The 18919-nt window shown below is 38.8% G+C and overlaps 1 protein-coding gene across 13 annotated transcripts in view; it reads right to left on the bottom strand.

Annotated features, from left to right (window-relative positions):
• Positions 1-18919, bottom strand: part of plch2a (phospholipase C, eta 2a) — a 273662-nt gene that overhangs the window by 103392 nt on the left and 151351 nt on the right. Inside the window, exon 1 of one of the 13 annotated variants that reach the window (XM_030139860.1) lies at positions 15774-16377. The exons of the other annotated variants lie outside the window; for them this stretch is intronic. Coding sequence (XP_029995720.1) covers positions 15774-15816 — 43 coding nt within the window. The 5' untranslated portion in view covers positions 15817-16377. Of the gene's footprint in view, positions 1-15773; positions 16378-18919 lie in introns of those variants that run through there. 13 annotated transcript variants of the gene reach the window in all.

Raw genomic sequence — 18919 nt, 5'->3', positions numbered from 1 at the left:
TCGGCCACACAAAATATACTCTGGCCTGAGTGCAATGACACTAACCAACTGAGTCTTAACTTTTTGCAAAGAAAACAACCATTCCCTGAGTCCAGAGTCTGCCTTTGTCTAATGAAGCGACATTTATCACTGACTGACACACAGAAGTCTGCCCAAGCACTGAAGAATAACAACAACATAATAACACACAACCAGCAGAACATTCAGTAGAAGCTTACAGAAGCTGGTTGATGGAGATGTGGTTTTGGTTCTTTGTATGCTCAGCGACATGTTTCTTCCAAAATATCTGCATATTAAAAAAAAAAAAAAGCTTCACTTTGTATAGTTTTATAATGGTCAAGATTGGTCTTGATCTCTGGACCACCCTCAAGACCACTTTGCAAAGGTCTCTGTCATCTTGGACTACTTTTCTTCAGCCTTGTTTAGGTTTCAGACTAAAAGCAGTCAATACCACAACTGTAGGGATATGATTCAATTATCTGTGCATTGTCTGATTTAATCAGTTTGAAATGGTTGTTTCCTGGTACAAATGCAAACACTAACTTGCAATAATTTGTAAAGGGAAATTTGTGGAGAAGTAATATGATTGCTATTTCAACATTAAGGTAAGAAAAATAACTGTTTTGGTCGTCTATCGTGGAACTATTTGAAAGCTTGGTTGCCAGTATATGGTGTATTTGGTCTCAACTCAGTCTTGTCCTGCTTTGGTCTCAATAACCTGTGGTCTTGTCTCAGTCCTGGTTGAGGTAGTCTGGACTACAACACTAGCTTTTGATTTGTAAATCCAAAAAGATCTATAGTCAAGCTCTTGAGGACAAAAGTTGTGGGAAGACAGACAACGAATTGTCCTAGTTTTCATTTTCATTCGTTTTCATTTAATTACTTTCATTGGTTAGAAAAATTAACCTGTGATAGGACCTTTGTAAGGCTTTTTCCTAAATAAATTCAAAATTCTTCTGTACATGTGATCATGGGCCTGTTTCATAGAAATGAGTTGTGGAGTCGTGATGTGACAGAACTGGGAAGAGTCAGTTGTCTTTACGAAGTGTCCCTGTGGTCTGTTTTCATACACTTGGCAATTTCAATTCACTGATCCATCAGTCAATTTCAAATTCAATTCACAAATGACTGCTGTTGTTCTATTGCCTTAAGACTTTATACAAATTTTCTCTAAGGGCAAAATGTTTTGATGTTAGCTTCCACTGGGGCCTTGTGATGTTTGAAAGGAATGGCTTTGTGAAGGAATTGTCTTTTCTGAACAAAAGAGCACACCAAGCATTTGGCAAGTCTTTGTCTATAAACAGATCCACGCAGGGACAAAATGATCTCCTGCTCATGCACAGTGATATCTCACACAGGAACAGTGCCAAAGCTGTGCAGCAAATCTTGCATCATGGGTATTGTCAGGAACTCCCACTGCTGCTCGTACAACTTGTATCTGCTCCTGAACTAAACAAAGAAAATTCATGAGGTATATTTGGGAAATAGCATATTCTACAGTGATTAAATCCTCATGAAGCCCACTGCTTTCCTCATCCACAAACATACTCACTCGCATGCTCTCCCTCTTCACACCAAACATACAATATATTCAAGCCGCTTGCAAACACAAGACTACTTTTCCCACATACATGTTTATTGACCATGGAGATGCTTTTATCCCCCTCATAGTGAAGTCGTGCCCCACATTAAGAGTGTGTGGGCAGTACATATGAAGCCTCCTTATCAGCCAGATAAGGTGCTCACACAGTGCGCCCCCACATCATCAGTGCAATGCTCATTAAATCTAATAGCATAACAACAAATAGCCAGTGGTTAAAACTCCCTGGCACAAATACCAAGAATAGACCCTCATCACAGGATCTCACAGCTGTTCATCAAAGCTTTGACACTATGGGAAGTGTTTCAGGGTGAGTGAAAAATTAATTTGTAGCTGTTTATACATGCACTCACCTGAAGCATGGAACAATTTACCAAAGGAAAGTAAAATAAAGCAATAACATCTAAGGCCGAGGGGTGCAACTACTCTAGAACACTGTTCCAGATGAAGGACTTCATTCCAAAATGCATTATCCATATGCTGCCTTTTCAAAATGAAATCTCTCATCATTGCTTTTGTGCCTGTAGGATGGTGTAGCAGCATGCTCCACACAACTGGGAGATTTTCAGTGGAGGAGCAGTGCTACAGGGTTAAATAAGAATTTCAAAATATGGTAATGCACAACACTTATCACAGAGGTGACTAAAGTCCACACTCTTTACTCCAGGTAGTTGTGTAAAAACATTCTGTGATAAAAGTAGAAGACGAGTTGAATGATTCAGCTTTGCAGTAGCAGTGAAAAAATACAGACTTTGAAATGTCTTCAAAATGTAAAGGTTAAAAGCTGTAGGACCTTACTACCAGCTGTTTCCTGTTTTTTTCAGTGTTATCAACAAAACTGGAAACATTAGTATAGGGGCTACAACCAACAATTAGTCTCACTGCTGATTAATATGACAATAATATTCTTGATTACTCTTCCCCAAGCCCAAAACAACATCCCCTAATGTCTTGTTTGAGCCACAACCCAGGGATACCCACACTATCACAGAAAAGGAAGGAATCCAGAAAATATTCATATTTAAGAAACAGGAATCAGACAATTTAGGCGATTCTTACAAATTTCTCTCATTAGTTATTATCACAGCAGTTGATTTGGTAGACGATTACTTGCTGCTGCAGCAGTAGTTATGATGCCTTCTAGGCCATGTATTCATGTAGCCAGGTATTTATAGAAACAGATATTTCCACACCTCCGTTGGCAATAAGAACATCGTACACGCCAGATTATTTCCAGAAAGGTTTTCATAGACACAGCCGACATAAATATGCCATAGGGTGCTATCATAAGGTTATGGTTAGAGTAAAGAAAAGGCTGCACACATGATGATAAATTTTTTGTTGCATATTGAGACATTTGGGACCTTAAAACTCTGGCTCCCCCCTTTACTCACACAAGAACATAAACAGAGTTTTCCTAAATCTCCCTTTGGCCAGATGTTTTCATTGACCATGTGGATTAAAGGCAAAAATGCATGAGAAACTATCCATCTTTCCAAATATATACATGTACATATACACATATGTATACATGGCAAAAGTCTCCCTTCATTGTCTGTTGTGTCTTTTACATCTTATGCATTGTCTTGGTATGAGGTTAGATAGTCAGATAGTGCACTATGCTGGCTTTCCCAGCAATAAATCAAAACAGCCAAAGTGAATAAATTATTAGTGAATTAAGCCTAAAGTAACAAGCCTGGTTTGAAAATGTTACTGTATATAACTCCTGTTCTACAAGTATTTATCATTTATCTAACAGGATGCTCTACATTTATTGTAAAAAGCACTGAAACACACCATATATGAAGAACTGCAGAAACATAAGACAAAGGCTTTCGCAACATGTTTGAAACAATATCATAGACCAGAGCTTTGTTCCAGGAAGAAAAAGTTTAAGATAGGTTCAGGTTTTTGTCCATCTCACACAAGTTCCTCAATCAGCAGCTCAGGTATAATGCTTTTGTGTGATGCAATGGTGATGAATGGATCTTAAAATCTGACATAACAGAGGAAGTTGCTAATTTTCTGAAAATTAAATTAAAGTTTGGAATTCATTTGGATGAAAGTCCAAATTGTGACATGTCTCTCTTTAATTTACACTAAACAATAGAGCAAAAAGTTAAGAGCAGAAAACATCAATAGTGTATATGAATGTCTGAATAAAAACACTTCACCAGTACCTGAATGAAGGTGGATAGCCATCCTTGACACCGTGTTTGTACTGTAGTCTGGTCTAATCCTGGGCTTTTACTGACCATCATCAGATTGAAGTGAAGACGTGCGTCCTCTGAGCACTGCCCTGCTCTTCACCTTAAACCACACACGTCCTTATACAGATAGGCAAAGTCTCAATAATCGCTCTGTGCTGGTTTGTTTTCATTCTTTTCAGCATGGCTGTGTCCAGGGCCACAAAGCACATTTCATATTCTGTAAGGCCATTCTTCTCACATTGCTGCTAATTAAACACCAGCATGTGTAAAGGCTGACAGAGCTAACAGAGCGATTTCACTCAGGGAAGTAACTTAGGCCTGTATTCCTTTGCTCTGAAAAAGTAAGCCAATGCAAAAGTACCAAAAACTGCAGTCCCCCCTTCAGGCTGGCTTTACTCACTTACTGCTTTGTGGTGGTTAAATAGTAAGTTTTCCCTTGAACTAAAGTGTGAACCATTGTAGTTGTGTAGTACATATGATTGTGGAGAGGCAGAATGGAAACAATAACCATAAGAGAAAGGGAAAAAGAATCTTCAGTAGCGTATGGCTACACGCAGGGCTTGGAGTTGATCAAATCATTTACTGAGTTGGCAGGAAAGCTAGAAAGTAGCACAAGAAACAGTAAACAGTTGAATGGAAAAACAAATTATTATCTTTAAAAAATAGAGTTAAGATTACAAGACAGTAAGCTGTTATAAAGTGGATCTGGTTGTATTAATATGTTATCATATTATGGTTCTTTTATTGTCACTGCCCTATACTGACATAACCATAAATAGAATTATGGGCTGGTTCACTAGATGAAACCAAGGCTCCAAGAACCAGTCAAACCTAAACCCACCTCTAACTAAATGATATTTTTGTGTGACAAGTGAGAACTTGAGGTCTTACGATCCGTTAACAGGAGGATTGCAGTTTGTCATAAACCCGAACCATGAACCAAACACACATGCATTTCTATGTTTCTTTTCTTCTTTATATAATCAAAACTAATGTTTAAAACAGCCAAACCTAACATCTGATTTCTAAAAGGAATGCTAAGAAATCCACTGCTGAACCCCAAGACTAACATCCACAAACACAAGGAGATCGTCCAGTAATGTCAGACCTGATACCTTTGGCTCATAGTGACACAAGTCACCAAAACTTAAAGTATGTAGCAAATTAGTTATTATGTTTTCATCGGTGGTGAAATGACTAAGATTGAAATGTTTCTGATCTTTAGTTAGACAACATTTGGCCTATGTGTGATGCAGTTTTGTCTGAGAGATAAATCTGTGGACAGAGCACCCACAGACTTTTATCTGTCTGTGTGTCTATTTTCGCTGATTGTTGCTCAGACACACAGCAGAAAGACAGAAGAGTATACTTTTACTGTAGTCTCTCCAGAACTCTCCCATAGAGTCATACAATGGTGTGGTGTTTATGTGTTTGGAATGTTCAGAAAATAACATTTCATTTCTCTGTTTCACTGCTTTTCCTCTACCTAACATTACTCATTCTCTTCATTGCCACTACTGCTCAATGTTTTATTTACATTTTAATACCCAGTTTGTTAACATAATGTAGCTACCTTAGTAGCTTATCATTGTTTTGTGCTTTGTACAAAGGCATTGATGTCAGGTGGTGGTGTTTCACACTATAGTTGGTGTAATTTTGTAAGTTGGTGTTAGTGTCATGAGTTTCACCTCTTGCTCTTCCAAACATGAAAAGCAATCTGGCAATGACCAAAACGCCAAATTCAAGGTCTCAGAACAGTAGTCCACAAACCAGTGGGTGATATTGTAGAAGATATGACCACTTAATTTTGTCAATTGACACCTTCAGTAATTTTTATTTCTTGGACAATAAATGTCTTTGAAACAGTATTTATGATTATTTTTCAGTGTCAATGATAATGACTGTAGGTTAACCTTTCAACATTCACTATTTCCACACACCCCTAACCTCAACCAAATTTCTTGGATTTATCACTTATAGCAAAATATATGAAAGGCTACACTTTATTTGAAAGGAAACATCTTCAAGATTATGTGCTTAGCATATGGCTCATATACAGCCAACATCAGTTCAAACATGCCTCAGATGTAATCCTTGTGGGTTTTCTGAAGAACAGGTGATGACTTTGAAACTGTGAATGCAAAACTGCTTGAAAAATTATTGTTGTATTTTTTGTATGTCTTGTAGTGGTTTTTATCAAAAAGATGATATTCTTGCCTTAAGATGTCATCATTACCAAAATGTCATAGCAACTTCTGGGTATAAAGGTGTCTCCCTTTTGGACAATCAACAGATCTCTTCTCGCACCCCGACTGTCTTTGGTTGCTATGTGAGCTCTTACCTGTGCACAAATAAGACCTTGAAATAAACAAAGCATTTATTTTTCAAGCAACTCATCTCAGACTGTTTTTTTTTTCTTAAAATCTTACAAAAACCTTTTTTAATTTTGCTGATGTTGTATTAAGAAGAGAAAGTAGGAGCTGACAACAAACTGCAACTGTCCTTGCAAGCTGAAGTGGCAAAGCACACACCATGTGCACTGAATGACAGAGGGCATATGATGCCAACATCACTCTCATTCCAAGTGTGACTGAGAGGAACAAAAGATCCAGGCAAAGGCAAATGAACTGGGCCATAGATTCCATGACTTTTCTTTTAAGATGATCCAGACAGGCTACAACTGTTGTTTTATAATGACTGTCTTGTTTGAATGCCCAAAGTACAATGTCATACCATTCCAGATAACTCCTTTGCAGGTGTGCTTAGCAGGCCTCCTGGTTTAATGCATCCATCACAGTACCTCTATCTATCATCCTGTCTCAGACTATGACTGCACAGATTGATCCAATCATCCCCCCAACTCATGCTGTCTCTGTTATTTCATGTTTTACGCTGAAAATAAATAAGGTTGTGCATGCCTCTCCTTCTCCATGGAGATGAGAGCACTGACATTAAGCTTTTTCCCTGAGGCGAGGTCCAAGTAATTGAAAAGGACATGTTGTGCATCAGTATGAATACATTGTCATGAAATATAGACTGGAGAGTAAGGATACATAGTGATCCTTCAGTTCAAGTCTATCAGAGAATTTTAGACTGGAATATTTTAGTTTAAATATCAGGTGCAACTGAACAAGAATAAATATAGTCAGAACTCATTTGCTATTAAGGCAAATTTAGTTGCGTTAAATGGAGGTCTCTTTAATTAGCAAATTAGTACTCAATTAATGACAAAGACAAGTGGTAGTGATGCCAAATGAACACACAGGTGAATATGACAATGATAGAAGCCAGCATTTATGTTTAAATCCTGCTAACCCTGTTAATGGCTCATTCTGTGAAAATAAAAGATGGAGATGTAAGTCATTCTTTCCAGCACATTGTCCTGACGAAGATTTCTGTTGGGCTGCTAGATATATATGAGGTATGCCACATATTATCGGTAGTCCACAAAAAACAGTGATGTTTTTACTAAATATTAAAAAAGTATTGATATATCTTTTTCAAAACTTGCAATTTTCAGTGTGTTGTCACAGTTTGGAGGTTGTTCTGTCACATGGCGGGGAAAACTCAAATTACAAATAGCAGAAGAAAGGAGAATGGTAACTCCACCACTGTGAGGGAATATTCCAGCAGAGTACTTCTATTAGATTACAACAAATTTACTGAAACTAGCTGAGCTATTGATTAGGGACCTGATAGGAGTAAGAGGTATTTTGACAAATGTCCAAAGCTGGCTTATGCTTGTGGCTCTTGAATTGAACCTCTGTGTGGATGAAGACTGGTTACAAAGTTTTTCAAATTATTTAGGTCTGCAGGGGTGACGTTGGGGTGCAGTGGTTAGTGTCACCATTGCCTCATAGAAAGAAGGCCTTGGTTTAAAACCCAGCACAGTCCAGCTGGAGCTCTCCAGTGCATTCTTACAAATATGTCAGCCCTTCAGTGAACTACAGTGAGCCAAATATGAGCTGACCCAAGACCCTCCAGAGGATTAAGTAGAAATGGAAAGTGAATGAATGAGTGGTATCTACATCAAATAGCTAAAATTGTGGATGACAGTTAATATTATCACAAATGAAGTTTCTGCCTTACTAAAGGGAAATAACGGTCCTATTACACACCAAACCTGTATCCAGTATTTTCAGTTGTTCTAAATAAAATATTTTTAAAACACTACTTAAGATCACAGAAATGTGAATCAGTTGAGAGAGTGAGCCAGTGCAGTCAGTGTTATCAATATCAGCTGTGTTTGTAATTACATATTGACTCAATACTGTATCAGTATAAGATGGATTGAATTCAACAGTTTGTCAACAAACAGTGTTTGCTGTTATCATTAAATGATTACACTTTGATGCAGTTCACATATGGCAAATGCTCAGGAATCCCTGCAAATAAATTGTCAAATTGACAGCTAATGAATTGTGGCACAAACAATGAGCCGTCAGCAGACAGTGACATTCAGATTCCCATACTGGTTGAACTGTAATGTGACCCATTTGAATGTACAGTCATGCGTGTTTCCATCTGTATGTGTCTGCATGTGTGAGACTGCCATTGTGAAAATGTCACATTATCTTGGGTCAGAAAGCAGATGTGCCATTGGGTAGCACCAAATAAGAATCAAAACAGCATTTTATCGACAAACTCCTTGTTTTCCTCATTCTCATATTTGAGAAGGCAGAAATGTTTACCAATCATATACAATTACATATTAAAACTAAAGTATTGATCAAATGAAAGATAGCGATCTGCACGACAAATTTTAAGGTGACTAATAGCATTGAAAAGCGATATTTTATGTAAGTTTTGGCCAATGAAGGAAAAGGCTAAACGTGACACACACACATATATATATATATATATATATATATATATATACACACACACACACACACACACACACACACACACATATATGTATATATATATATATATATTTAAAATCGGCTAATCCAGATATGTATCCATATATTGGCATCAATTTATGTTGAAAAGTGGAAGGCAAATAAAGGACAGAAGTGTGGACAGAGTGTAAAATGCAAATTAGAAAAAGAAAGCAGTGATATTAAATTGGACTCTGATTGGTATTTCCTTGTAGAACACAACACATTTCATGTTTTGTCAGATTGATGTCATTTGATTTGAGAAGTAACATCTGTTCTAAACAGTAAAGCATTTACTTTTATTTCATTTTCTCAACACTTAGAAGACCTTTCAGACTGAAGACACAGGGCCGGATCTACTAAGATCCCAATTTGCTTGTAGTAATTTGCTTGCGCAATCTAGAATTTTGCGTGTGGGGTGTGACCATGGTTTGCGGGTGATTTACCAAGATTGCTTGCGCAAATTACAACAGGTGCAAAGTCTTGCAGACCGCCCTATTTAAATGAGGGTTTTGCGTGAGCTACTGGAGACAGTACGCTGGAAAAACTGCTGTGGGATAAACCAGCACTAATGGGAACAGTGCGCTGAATGATCCAGAGGCACGGAAATGTAACGTTGGAGGAGTTTTGTCATAGAAGGTATTGCATGACTCAGTCATTCATTCATTTATTTTTCATTTTAAAAGTGTGTGTGTGTGCCTGCGCGCGCGGGGTGGGTGGGGGGTTGTATTTGGATAGAATGACTGTCAGGCACACATAATTTTGTCACACTGTAGCCCAGGGGTCTCAAACTCATGGCCGCAGTATGTGAATTTGTGGCCCCCCACTTGATACCAAAGATTAATGTTAGTGCAACCCACAAGTTTTTTCTCACAGGATTTATTTTTTGTGGGGGAATTTATTTAAAAAAGTAATTATTTATAGCTACTTGTTGCGTTCCCTTTCATTAATGTTGATGTTCGGAATTCCGACGCCTGTGAACGCACCTCGTATATGCGTGATTAGTGAAGGAGGACGTGACAAGTAAGTGACATACAAATGTATCCTGTCCCAGTCATGGCTTTTTCAAAACCTACCATGAAGATTAGTGACGAGCACAGACAATATCAGGAGAAGTGGGAGATGGAATATTTGTTTGTTGAGCACAGGAGGACCCCGAGGGGTCTAATATACACAGAAAAAGTTGCGGTGCACAAAGAATACAACATCAAACGTCATTATTCAACTCGACATGATGAGCATCTTCAAGACACACTGAGGGTCTCAACTGCTTCCTCCCTGAAGCCAAATGTGGCTCATGTGTGCAGGAGGACGCGCTCCCAGATGTCTGGTAGCAAGAAGTAATCAATGGAAGCCTGTTCTGAAGAAACCTTCATGTTTGAAGAAATGTTCATGCTCAGAAGAAGCGTTTGTGTTCAGAAGTGTTCTTGTTGTGGAGTACTTAATGCGGCCCAGCCTCACCCAGACTCTACCTCCAGCAGCCCCCAGGTAAATAGAGTTTGAGACCCCTGCTGTAGCTATATGCCGGTGTGTATGTTTAATCACAATCATCAGGAGTGGAAAAGAGTCCTGCAAAGTGTGTGTGTGTGTGTGTGGGGGGGGGCATATGTCTCAGTTATTTTTTCTTCCATCACTCCAAAAATGTTCACTTGAGGGTGAAAAATATGTTCTCTGCATCTGGTTTCATCATTTCTTTGTCTCCTAACCGCAGCCATGTGTGCGCACTTACGCATCCAAATCATTTGCATCTCCTTTTGAGACGTGTTAAATATAGACGCAGTTTCTATGAGCACAATTGCTTTCGGGTTTGATAAATCACTTTGCTTGTGCTAAATTAATATATTAACATTTTTTCCTCCCACAACACACACAACTGCGTGTAAACGCCCCATATTGCATATTCATTGAGGCCAACGTACTGACTGGATGCAGATGCGCTATTTTGCACCTTTGAAAGACGCAACCCTTATTGCGCACTGTTAGTAAATCAGTTTGTACATTTTTTTGCACGTGCAATGAGTTTGCACACGTTTTAATACATGCAAACCTTTGATAGATCTGGCCCACAGAGTGATGAAGTGTTTCTGATTCATTTCGCCTCATTCTTCCTGCAAACTATCCTTAAGGTGCACAAGAGTACACAGTCACAGTCACCTTGACACATTTTGCTTTTCAAGATGCTAGAAACATTCTCAACTGGGGACTAGTGGGGACTGTATTAGACCAGTCCAGGACCCATACCATCTTCTTCTTCAGCCAAGCTGTTGTGTGCACAATGTGGCTTTGCATTATGTTGTTGAAATATGCATGGAGAAGTTGTCTTACGGACTTGTTGCTTTTAACAGTGTAAAGTCTTTTTGTCTATCATTAGTTGTGTTCATGCTGCCTACAGTGATTCTTTTCCTTATCCTTACGGAGCTTTCATATTCTGTCTTAATGTTAATAAACCCTCAATTACAATGACCTCATTGCTCTCTTTTTAAAGATAACACCATGGGGTCATTACTGTTATCATATAGACTTACCATTGACCAGTGGAAGGTATCCACAAGCCAGCAACCTCTAATTCAGCGCAGAGACATGACTCAGAATATCATATAGCCTATTCCCTGTGATATCAGGTTGACACGCTCTCTTGCCCACTGGCTCTGCTATAGCTTTAATATCAGCAGATTTCCTTGACAGTGGCAGGTGATTCAACTCCTGCCCCAGGATGTTTTGGCAAAAATCCCTCTGATGCATCCAAAAAAAAAAAAAAAAAAAAGTCATTATCATTCCTGTCAAAAGACCTCATCCTGCAATTTGAGTCTCAATAAAAAATAACATTCATTGCAGAGGGAGCAGATCACATTTAAAAAAACAAAAAAAAAACTCATCAAACTGCGCCAGTATCCTATGTGGCCTCTCAGAATAATATGACCTGATGTTTTCTGCAGGGTTTTTGTAACATAGATTAAAAAAGTATCACACAATTAAGTGTCCTAATGTAGTTTAGCATTAAATTGCAGCCTACTAAAGGGTATATTAAGGATAATGGATGTGAATTTTGGGGCTACAAATGATCAGTATTCCTGTAGGCTAACTGTTGAACAGCCTGCACAATGGTTCCTCATTAAACCACATCTGAGAGTTTAGAAGCAATCAGTGACTGCTATGGTTATGAATACACTGAAAGTGAGTAATAATAATAGATTAGATTTCTATCGCGCTTCTCAAGGCACTGAAAGCACTTCACATTATTGAGCCATTATTCATTCAGTCTCACATTCCCAGTCTGGTGGTAGTAAGCCATGCTTGTAGCCACAGCTGCCTTGGGGCAGGCTGATGGAAGCATGGCTGCCAATTCACACCAAACAGCCCCTCCAACAACCAAACATTCATATGCATTCGTACACCAGTGTGACTGACACTGGAGGCAAGGTGGGTGAAGTATCTTGCCCAAGAACACAACAGCATATGACTAGGGTAGAGTTGGATTCTAACTACCAACCCTTCGGTTATTAGCTTTATCTCCTGAGCCATGGCCGCCCCAATCAGGTAGTAACAGTTGTTTGAGAAATTATGCCTGAAAAAGAAAATGCATTTATCAAGATCATTTATCATCATCATCATTTATGGACAGATTAGCATAGGGTGTGTTTTGTTTAGGTATAGATTACTTTTCAAGACAACTTGAGTGAGGATGATGGATCTAATGGTTAGAACTATCACCTCACAGCAAGAAGGTTTCAGGTTCAATTCCCAGTTGGCCTAGAATTTTTCTTTGTGGAATCTGCATGTTTTCTCCATGTGTTTTAGGCTTCCTCTGAGCCCTCTGTTTTCCCCAGCTGTCATAAACATGTATGCTTATGCTTGGTTAATTCTCCTGTCACTGCCCTTGCCTAAGGTTCAGGTTTAGATCTGGAGGTGGTCCCTGGGTGCCTCCTAGTTTTATTTATTTATTTAACCTTTATTTAACCAGGTAGGTTAGTTGAGAACTGATTCTCATTTACAATTATGACCTGGCCAAGAGGCACTATACAAACACAATAAATAGTAGCAGAGGTTGCATGTACAGCAAACAACAGAACAGATTATGTATGCAACAAACAAACAGTCAGGATGGACAGCAGAACTGATCACAATACCATATAACAAATAGAAAAACTAAAAACAGGCGCAGTGGCCCAGACATGTATCCCTCACTGATCCTTTAAATGAGGGGAGCAGTATGAATGAAGTGTAATGTAGTGTAATGCTGTTAAATGCAGAGGTGGAATTTTCACGTGTGTGGTTACTGGACCTTTGCATCTACAAGCCAAACACGAACTACACAGTCAATGTCAGGCAAGACAACTATCTTGTTAAATAAATGTTAACAAAACATCAAACTTAGCAAAAATCATACACTTTAGCCTATCTGTATAATGACATTTGCGTTTTGAAGCACAAATTGGGTAGTTTTTTGTGCTACCTCTGCCGTCCCTATTCAACAGCTACAGAAAGAATCCACCAAATGCTGTTCTCAGTTATGTTGTTATGCCAACCGCCCATTTGTGTAAGGTAACTCTCACTCTCTTCTCTAACTGTGTAATTGAGAATATTGCCTAAATGGCTGAAAAGAATCTCAGTTTGACCACCAGGGGAAAAGGAGAGCGTATAATTGGTAAAGAGTAAAATGTAATCCCATAATTTATTTGCATTTGTTGGTAGGGGATTGGTTGTGACAGCCTACTACAAAACAATATTTTTCAACTATGCATGCAATATAAACAGGTAACCTGAGACTAATTAGCTTAAGCTTCAATCATGTGCATCACTGTGAGCCACTTGTATCAGTTAAAAGATCTTGGAGAATGTTCTCCTTGTGTTTATGACTTAGTGTTGTGGATCGGCAGAAAGGATTTGTTAGCCCTGGTGGGAGAGATTACTGACATGGTAGGTGAGTTTGGTAATATTAGCTTTGGGTTTGACAATATAAAGAACAAAAACAATTTTAAATGTTAACAGTTTTTACAAAATATTTGTTCATTAAGTGAATCGAGCCACTCCCACAGAACAAGTACAGATCCTACTGTACCTTCCAAAACCCCAACCCTGTGATGTTATTGCACCTAAGGATTAAAATGTTGCATTTTATGTCAGAAAATCATTGTATGGTACCTCGAAAATGGCCAAATAACTGTTGATGAGATTCACACATCAAGCTATGAACAGTGTTAACACATATGCCTGTTGGAGCATCACAATTGTTACAGTTGTTTTAGCTATACAGTATATGGAAAAAATGGTACAGGGCTTTGTGGACTACTAGCTTGTCCATAAACCACTGTATGTGTATGGGGCTTTATGTAAAGCTAACCTGTTGAAACCTCCTACAATTGCTGACCAGGAAATGGTATGTTAAACATGACCTACTAAGTAATGCTAACATCATTTAATGTAGCTATATCATGTTTACAGGATGGGCACTATGATTAGTTGTGGTGAAGTTCATGAAACCTTCGTGTAGCAGAATCCTTTAACAGTCTTGTTGGTTAAACAACATAATCACAACTACAAGGGAGCTATTTCTCAAGAATAAAAATGATCTGTATTCAATAATCAGAAGCTTCAAAACTCTGACTTAAGTATCAGTCAAACTGTCATCAACACCTTCAACTAGCCCCAAAATCCTAATAATTTCAGGTCTACAAGTGACATGCTGACATATTTGGGTCATTTGGAGTGATTTAGGTATTGAAGCTTGCACTTCAGTGTATTACAGTTTAAGATAATTCCACAATGGCTTTCTTTTCAAGTTGTGGTCTGTTTCGATTGATTAACAGTCTATTGACTCAACAGCCCCTGTAGGTAAATGCTCTATTTGCCGCAGTTTGAGTAAAGTTTGCAAAAAATGATAAAATACACTTCCTGTGTTTACTAAAACTGACTTAAACCTTATTATAGGTTGTTAATAAGGATTTATGCCATCAGTAAAAAAAAAAAAAGAACCAGGGCATCACAGGTAAATGGATAGATGAATGGTTTAATTTGATATATTTTACCACTGCATCAGCATCATCACTATAAAAGAACACAAAATTAAGTAAAGTACCAATCAATTCTACAATGTTTAATCAAATAAAATGCATCCATTAGTTACATCAGAGGGGGTTCGGGTCATTGTTGGCTTTGGAAAGCATAACCCTCAGCAATTTTCACATGTGTTAAAGTAAGCTCAGGGGGAAGCCAACATTGCTGCAAGCCTGCACACTGTGGCACAGAGCAGCGGTGAAAGCATTAGAGAACCATTGTGCGGCTTTGTGAAAGTCTGATTATGGCGCTCGGCGCTGCCTCTTCGGCTGCTCTGCTCCTGTGAGCCGAGGTGATCCACCACTAATGACTCGCTCTATGGTTACTGGAGCTTGGGGAAATGCTGGGAGGGAGAGAGCAGGAGGGAGGAGGAGGAAGAAGAGGAGGGGGAGGAGAAGGAGTAGTCCGTTTAAGCCCTGATGGGGAGCTGTCAAAGATAGATGACTAAATATTCCTGCTTTTTTCCTTCATTTTCCCTGTGCTTGTTAACATACTTCCTCCCAGGTGTTCACCTTTAACATAAGGCTGGGTTTGTAGTGGCACCCTGTTTGTTAGTGATACTTAACAGTGTAAACCTTACACAATGAAAAGAAACAAAAAGACAAGTCAGCTTAAGGAAGAAAGAAAAAGAGAATGACCATGAGTCAGTTTGAAACATTTATCAACCAGCAGCACCACAGATGAAAGTGCATATCCATACAAAAATGTCCAGCAAGGGACAAAGCCAGGAAAGTGGGTCTTCCCACAGCTGACTGAAAGCAGGTGTTCCAAAAGCTGATGAAATGAAGTCATCAAAAAAAGGAAAAAACACACACAGAGAGAGCTGAGTTAAAACTGACAAGCTGAATTCTGCTTTCTAAGGGATAAGGAAGAGGTTAAAGCCAGTAGAAACCACTCTCCCGTCACGCCTCCTCTTTTCACATTGGTGAACACGAGGAGCTCCTCATCTTGAGCTGGCCTACTTCTCCAAAGCCGCATGCAAGTGCAGTATGTATCAGTGCCTGAGGACCACTGGCTTATTCTTACCTTGCTCTGGGCTGAGGATGCGAATATTGCCGGAATCGTCCATTGATGTATTCCCAAAAGAAGCAGAGCTCCATGTGCTGCTAAAACATAGATGGAAGGGCCATCTGGAGGGCTGCTACTGTCACGGCATGCCTCGCCCTGTGGGTGTCATCATCCGAGGTGTGGATGAAAATGCTTTTAAGGATAACGTACCTATCCTCCCCTCTTTTTATTCTACCTTTCTTTTGTTGTCTTTCCTCTTTCTTTGCCTCCTGTCTTCATCCTCTATGTAGTAATGAGCGGTTTAAAAGCAAAGCAAATAGTGAGGTCTTCCACAGTTCTTCTTCATCTTCTTCTCCAGCTTCTTACTGTACAGACCAGAGAGAGGAGGGGGTGTTGCCTGGAGAGCTTTGGGAGTGCGCTCAGTAGTAGTCAACCACTCACAGATCTTGAAGAGGAGTAGGGGGGGTTAATTCAACGCTGATCACCTGGGAGAATGAGCACTATTAGTTGGAAGAGGGAGGGAGAAATGGGAAGAGAAGGAGCGAGAGATGAGAAGGGAGGGAAACTCAAAGGGAGGAGGAGCGGTAAGGGAAACCAGAGAGAGGAAATAGACTGAAATGCTTCTGCTGAGGTAAAGGGGAGGAGAGTGAATAGAGAGAATGACGAAGAGGGAGGGATGTGAGAGGCGTGAAGGAGGCGAGGTGGCTGTGATTTGCAAGTAGCGAAGAGCAGCAGCGTGTGGGGCGCATGTTTTATTCAACACAGAGATGCTGAGGAAGAGGACCAGCCAAGCATGGATGGGTTTGTCCCAGCAGTCAGTCAAGAACAGGAGAGACAGATAGAAAGAAAAAAAACAACAGGAGACAGCAGGGATAGAGATGAACTTCTCTTCACTTCGATGATTAGAATGAAGGGCCAGCGGGGAGAGAGAGCAGCGTTATATTTTTGGGGAACTAGGGCTGACTTTCCATAAAATGTCAAGTGAATTTGATGTAGACTTAGACTGAAATATCTACAATGCATTGAGTTGCCATCAGGTGGTGCTGTAGGTTACATTACACCTGGCTTTAATAAACAAAGCACAAGTCTGTGTAGGTTGTTAATTGCCAGGTCATCGTTCTTCTTGGTAGTTCTTCTCGGTTCAACTGGACTGGTTTAGCTCTTTTGAAAACGTTTTGTCTCTCATCCAAGTGACTTCTTCAGTTCTCAACATTTTCAAAAGAGCTAAAACAGTCCAGTTGAACCAAGAAGACCCACCAAGAAAAAAAGCAGAAGTAGAGTACTCTGTTGTTTTCCATCTAAAATGGCTGTGATGTCTTTTTCATGGAGGAGGAATCATTCGATGTCATCATTATGAGTTGTTGTACCAAACAAGTTTTATAGTGTATTAAATTAATTATCTGGAAGGATGCAGTAGACAGCAACAAACAATGCCTCATATGTCAGTATTTGAAAAAAGTGTTTCTATGTCCTCTATGTGAAAGCTGCCAAAAACCTCCTGCGAAAGCAAAGTTTTCTATAAACATTCTCCGAAAGTGAAATGTCACAATGCATATTAAATACTATATGGTAATGTACCCTATGACTGAAACAGTATCTTTTAAAGATTCAGTGTGTAACCTTTAGTGACATCTGGTGGTAAAGGTGCAGATTACAACCAACTGAATATTCCTGTCACCCCACTACAACAGCCATTTCAAATATATAACATGCAATACAAATTCCCAGATTCAAGTTAATATTTCCTTTCTCTGCTCTGGACTCTTTAGTTCATCCTTTCAGCATCCAAGTCTAATGCATCCATACTAGCCTTCCACTTTGTCTGCAATAAGCTTAAAACTTACTTAGGTATAGGCCAAAAAGAAATTACATAACTCAGGTGAAATGATATGCAACAATGTTGGTGATACTGCACATACAAACAGAAATATATTTTAAAAATGTGCTTTATTGTATTGTATTTGAAAACAGCTAAAATTGCCACTTCCTGTTCGAAAATTTTCTTCAGTCTTCTCACATATTTTATCATGCAAAGTCACACTTTTAGTCGTGTCTTAGGACAACTCTACAATTTGAAATTTATATGAAAAAAATGTTTGTTGCTCCCTCTTTGTAAAGATACTCAGCCCACCTGACCTGACAGTCAGATTCTGACAAACTTCATTCATTTACTGAGGGGTTGAATTACAGTTTCACTTTCCTCAGGACCACTGGACTCACAGGAAGGTGATTTCACCGCGTAAGGCCACTGCTTCAGTTATAATAATGTATTAATCACCAAACAATAGCACAAGCTGTACAATAGCTTTTTTTGTCTGGTAACTTTAACCTATTAAGACCCAGTGCTACTTTTGTGTCAGTTCCCAAATTAATTTTTCTCAATATTTAACCATTCTTAAGTGATTTATTACTGTTTATTATAATACCGTCCTCTCTATTTAGCATTTATCTACCGTGAAAATCCGGTATTTTCGTATATTTAATTTACTGATCATGTACTTAATCATCATGCTGAGATTACATTTCAGTTATTATACCAAAACAAAGAAAATGAAAATGTGACTTTTTCAGTAAAATCTCTCATTAACTGAACATAAACCAAAAGTCTCCATCCACTGTCATCGATCCAACTCCATGGGTTTTACTGGTGAATCAATGTTGTAGAAGATGACGGTGTTTCCACGTTCACTACGGAGCCTCTGAATGTCCAAATAGGTCATATCTGATGACCGTGAAAAGATGACAAACTGCATTTTAGACCAACGGGTGACCCACAAAAACATGCGGGGGCGGGTAAAAAAACATAGGATGAATTTTCGTGGGCCTCCATTGCTGCAGAACTGCTTTAAGTTGTAAACCCATTTCTTGTTCACCTTTTTGCATAATTCTGAAATGTACATTATTTTTCAGTTTTGTTTAACCTTACTTTTTTTTTTTTTTTACCTCTGGCAGTTCACCGCTTACCTTTGTACCATTTCAAGCTGTTCATTGGACTTGAACTGCTTGAATTTCAATATGAAACTGCAAAAATTGGGGTGTTGTAAAACTTTTGACCAGTGTGTGTGTGTGTGTGTGTGTGTGTGTGTGTGTGTGTGTGTCTGTGTGTGTGTGTATATATATATATATATATATATATATATATATATATATATATATATATATAT

The sequence above is a fragment of the Sphaeramia orbicularis genome, chromosome 7 (assembly GCF_902148855.1).
Source record: "Sphaeramia orbicularis chromosome 7, fSphaOr1.1, whole genome shotgun sequence".
NCBI classification, from domain to species: domain Eukaryota; kingdom Metazoa; phylum Chordata; class Actinopteri; order Kurtiformes; family Apogonidae; genus Sphaeramia; species Sphaeramia orbicularis.
The sequence above is the reverse complement of the archived record's forward strand: the minus strand, read 5'-3'. Positions and strand labels throughout refer to the sequence as shown.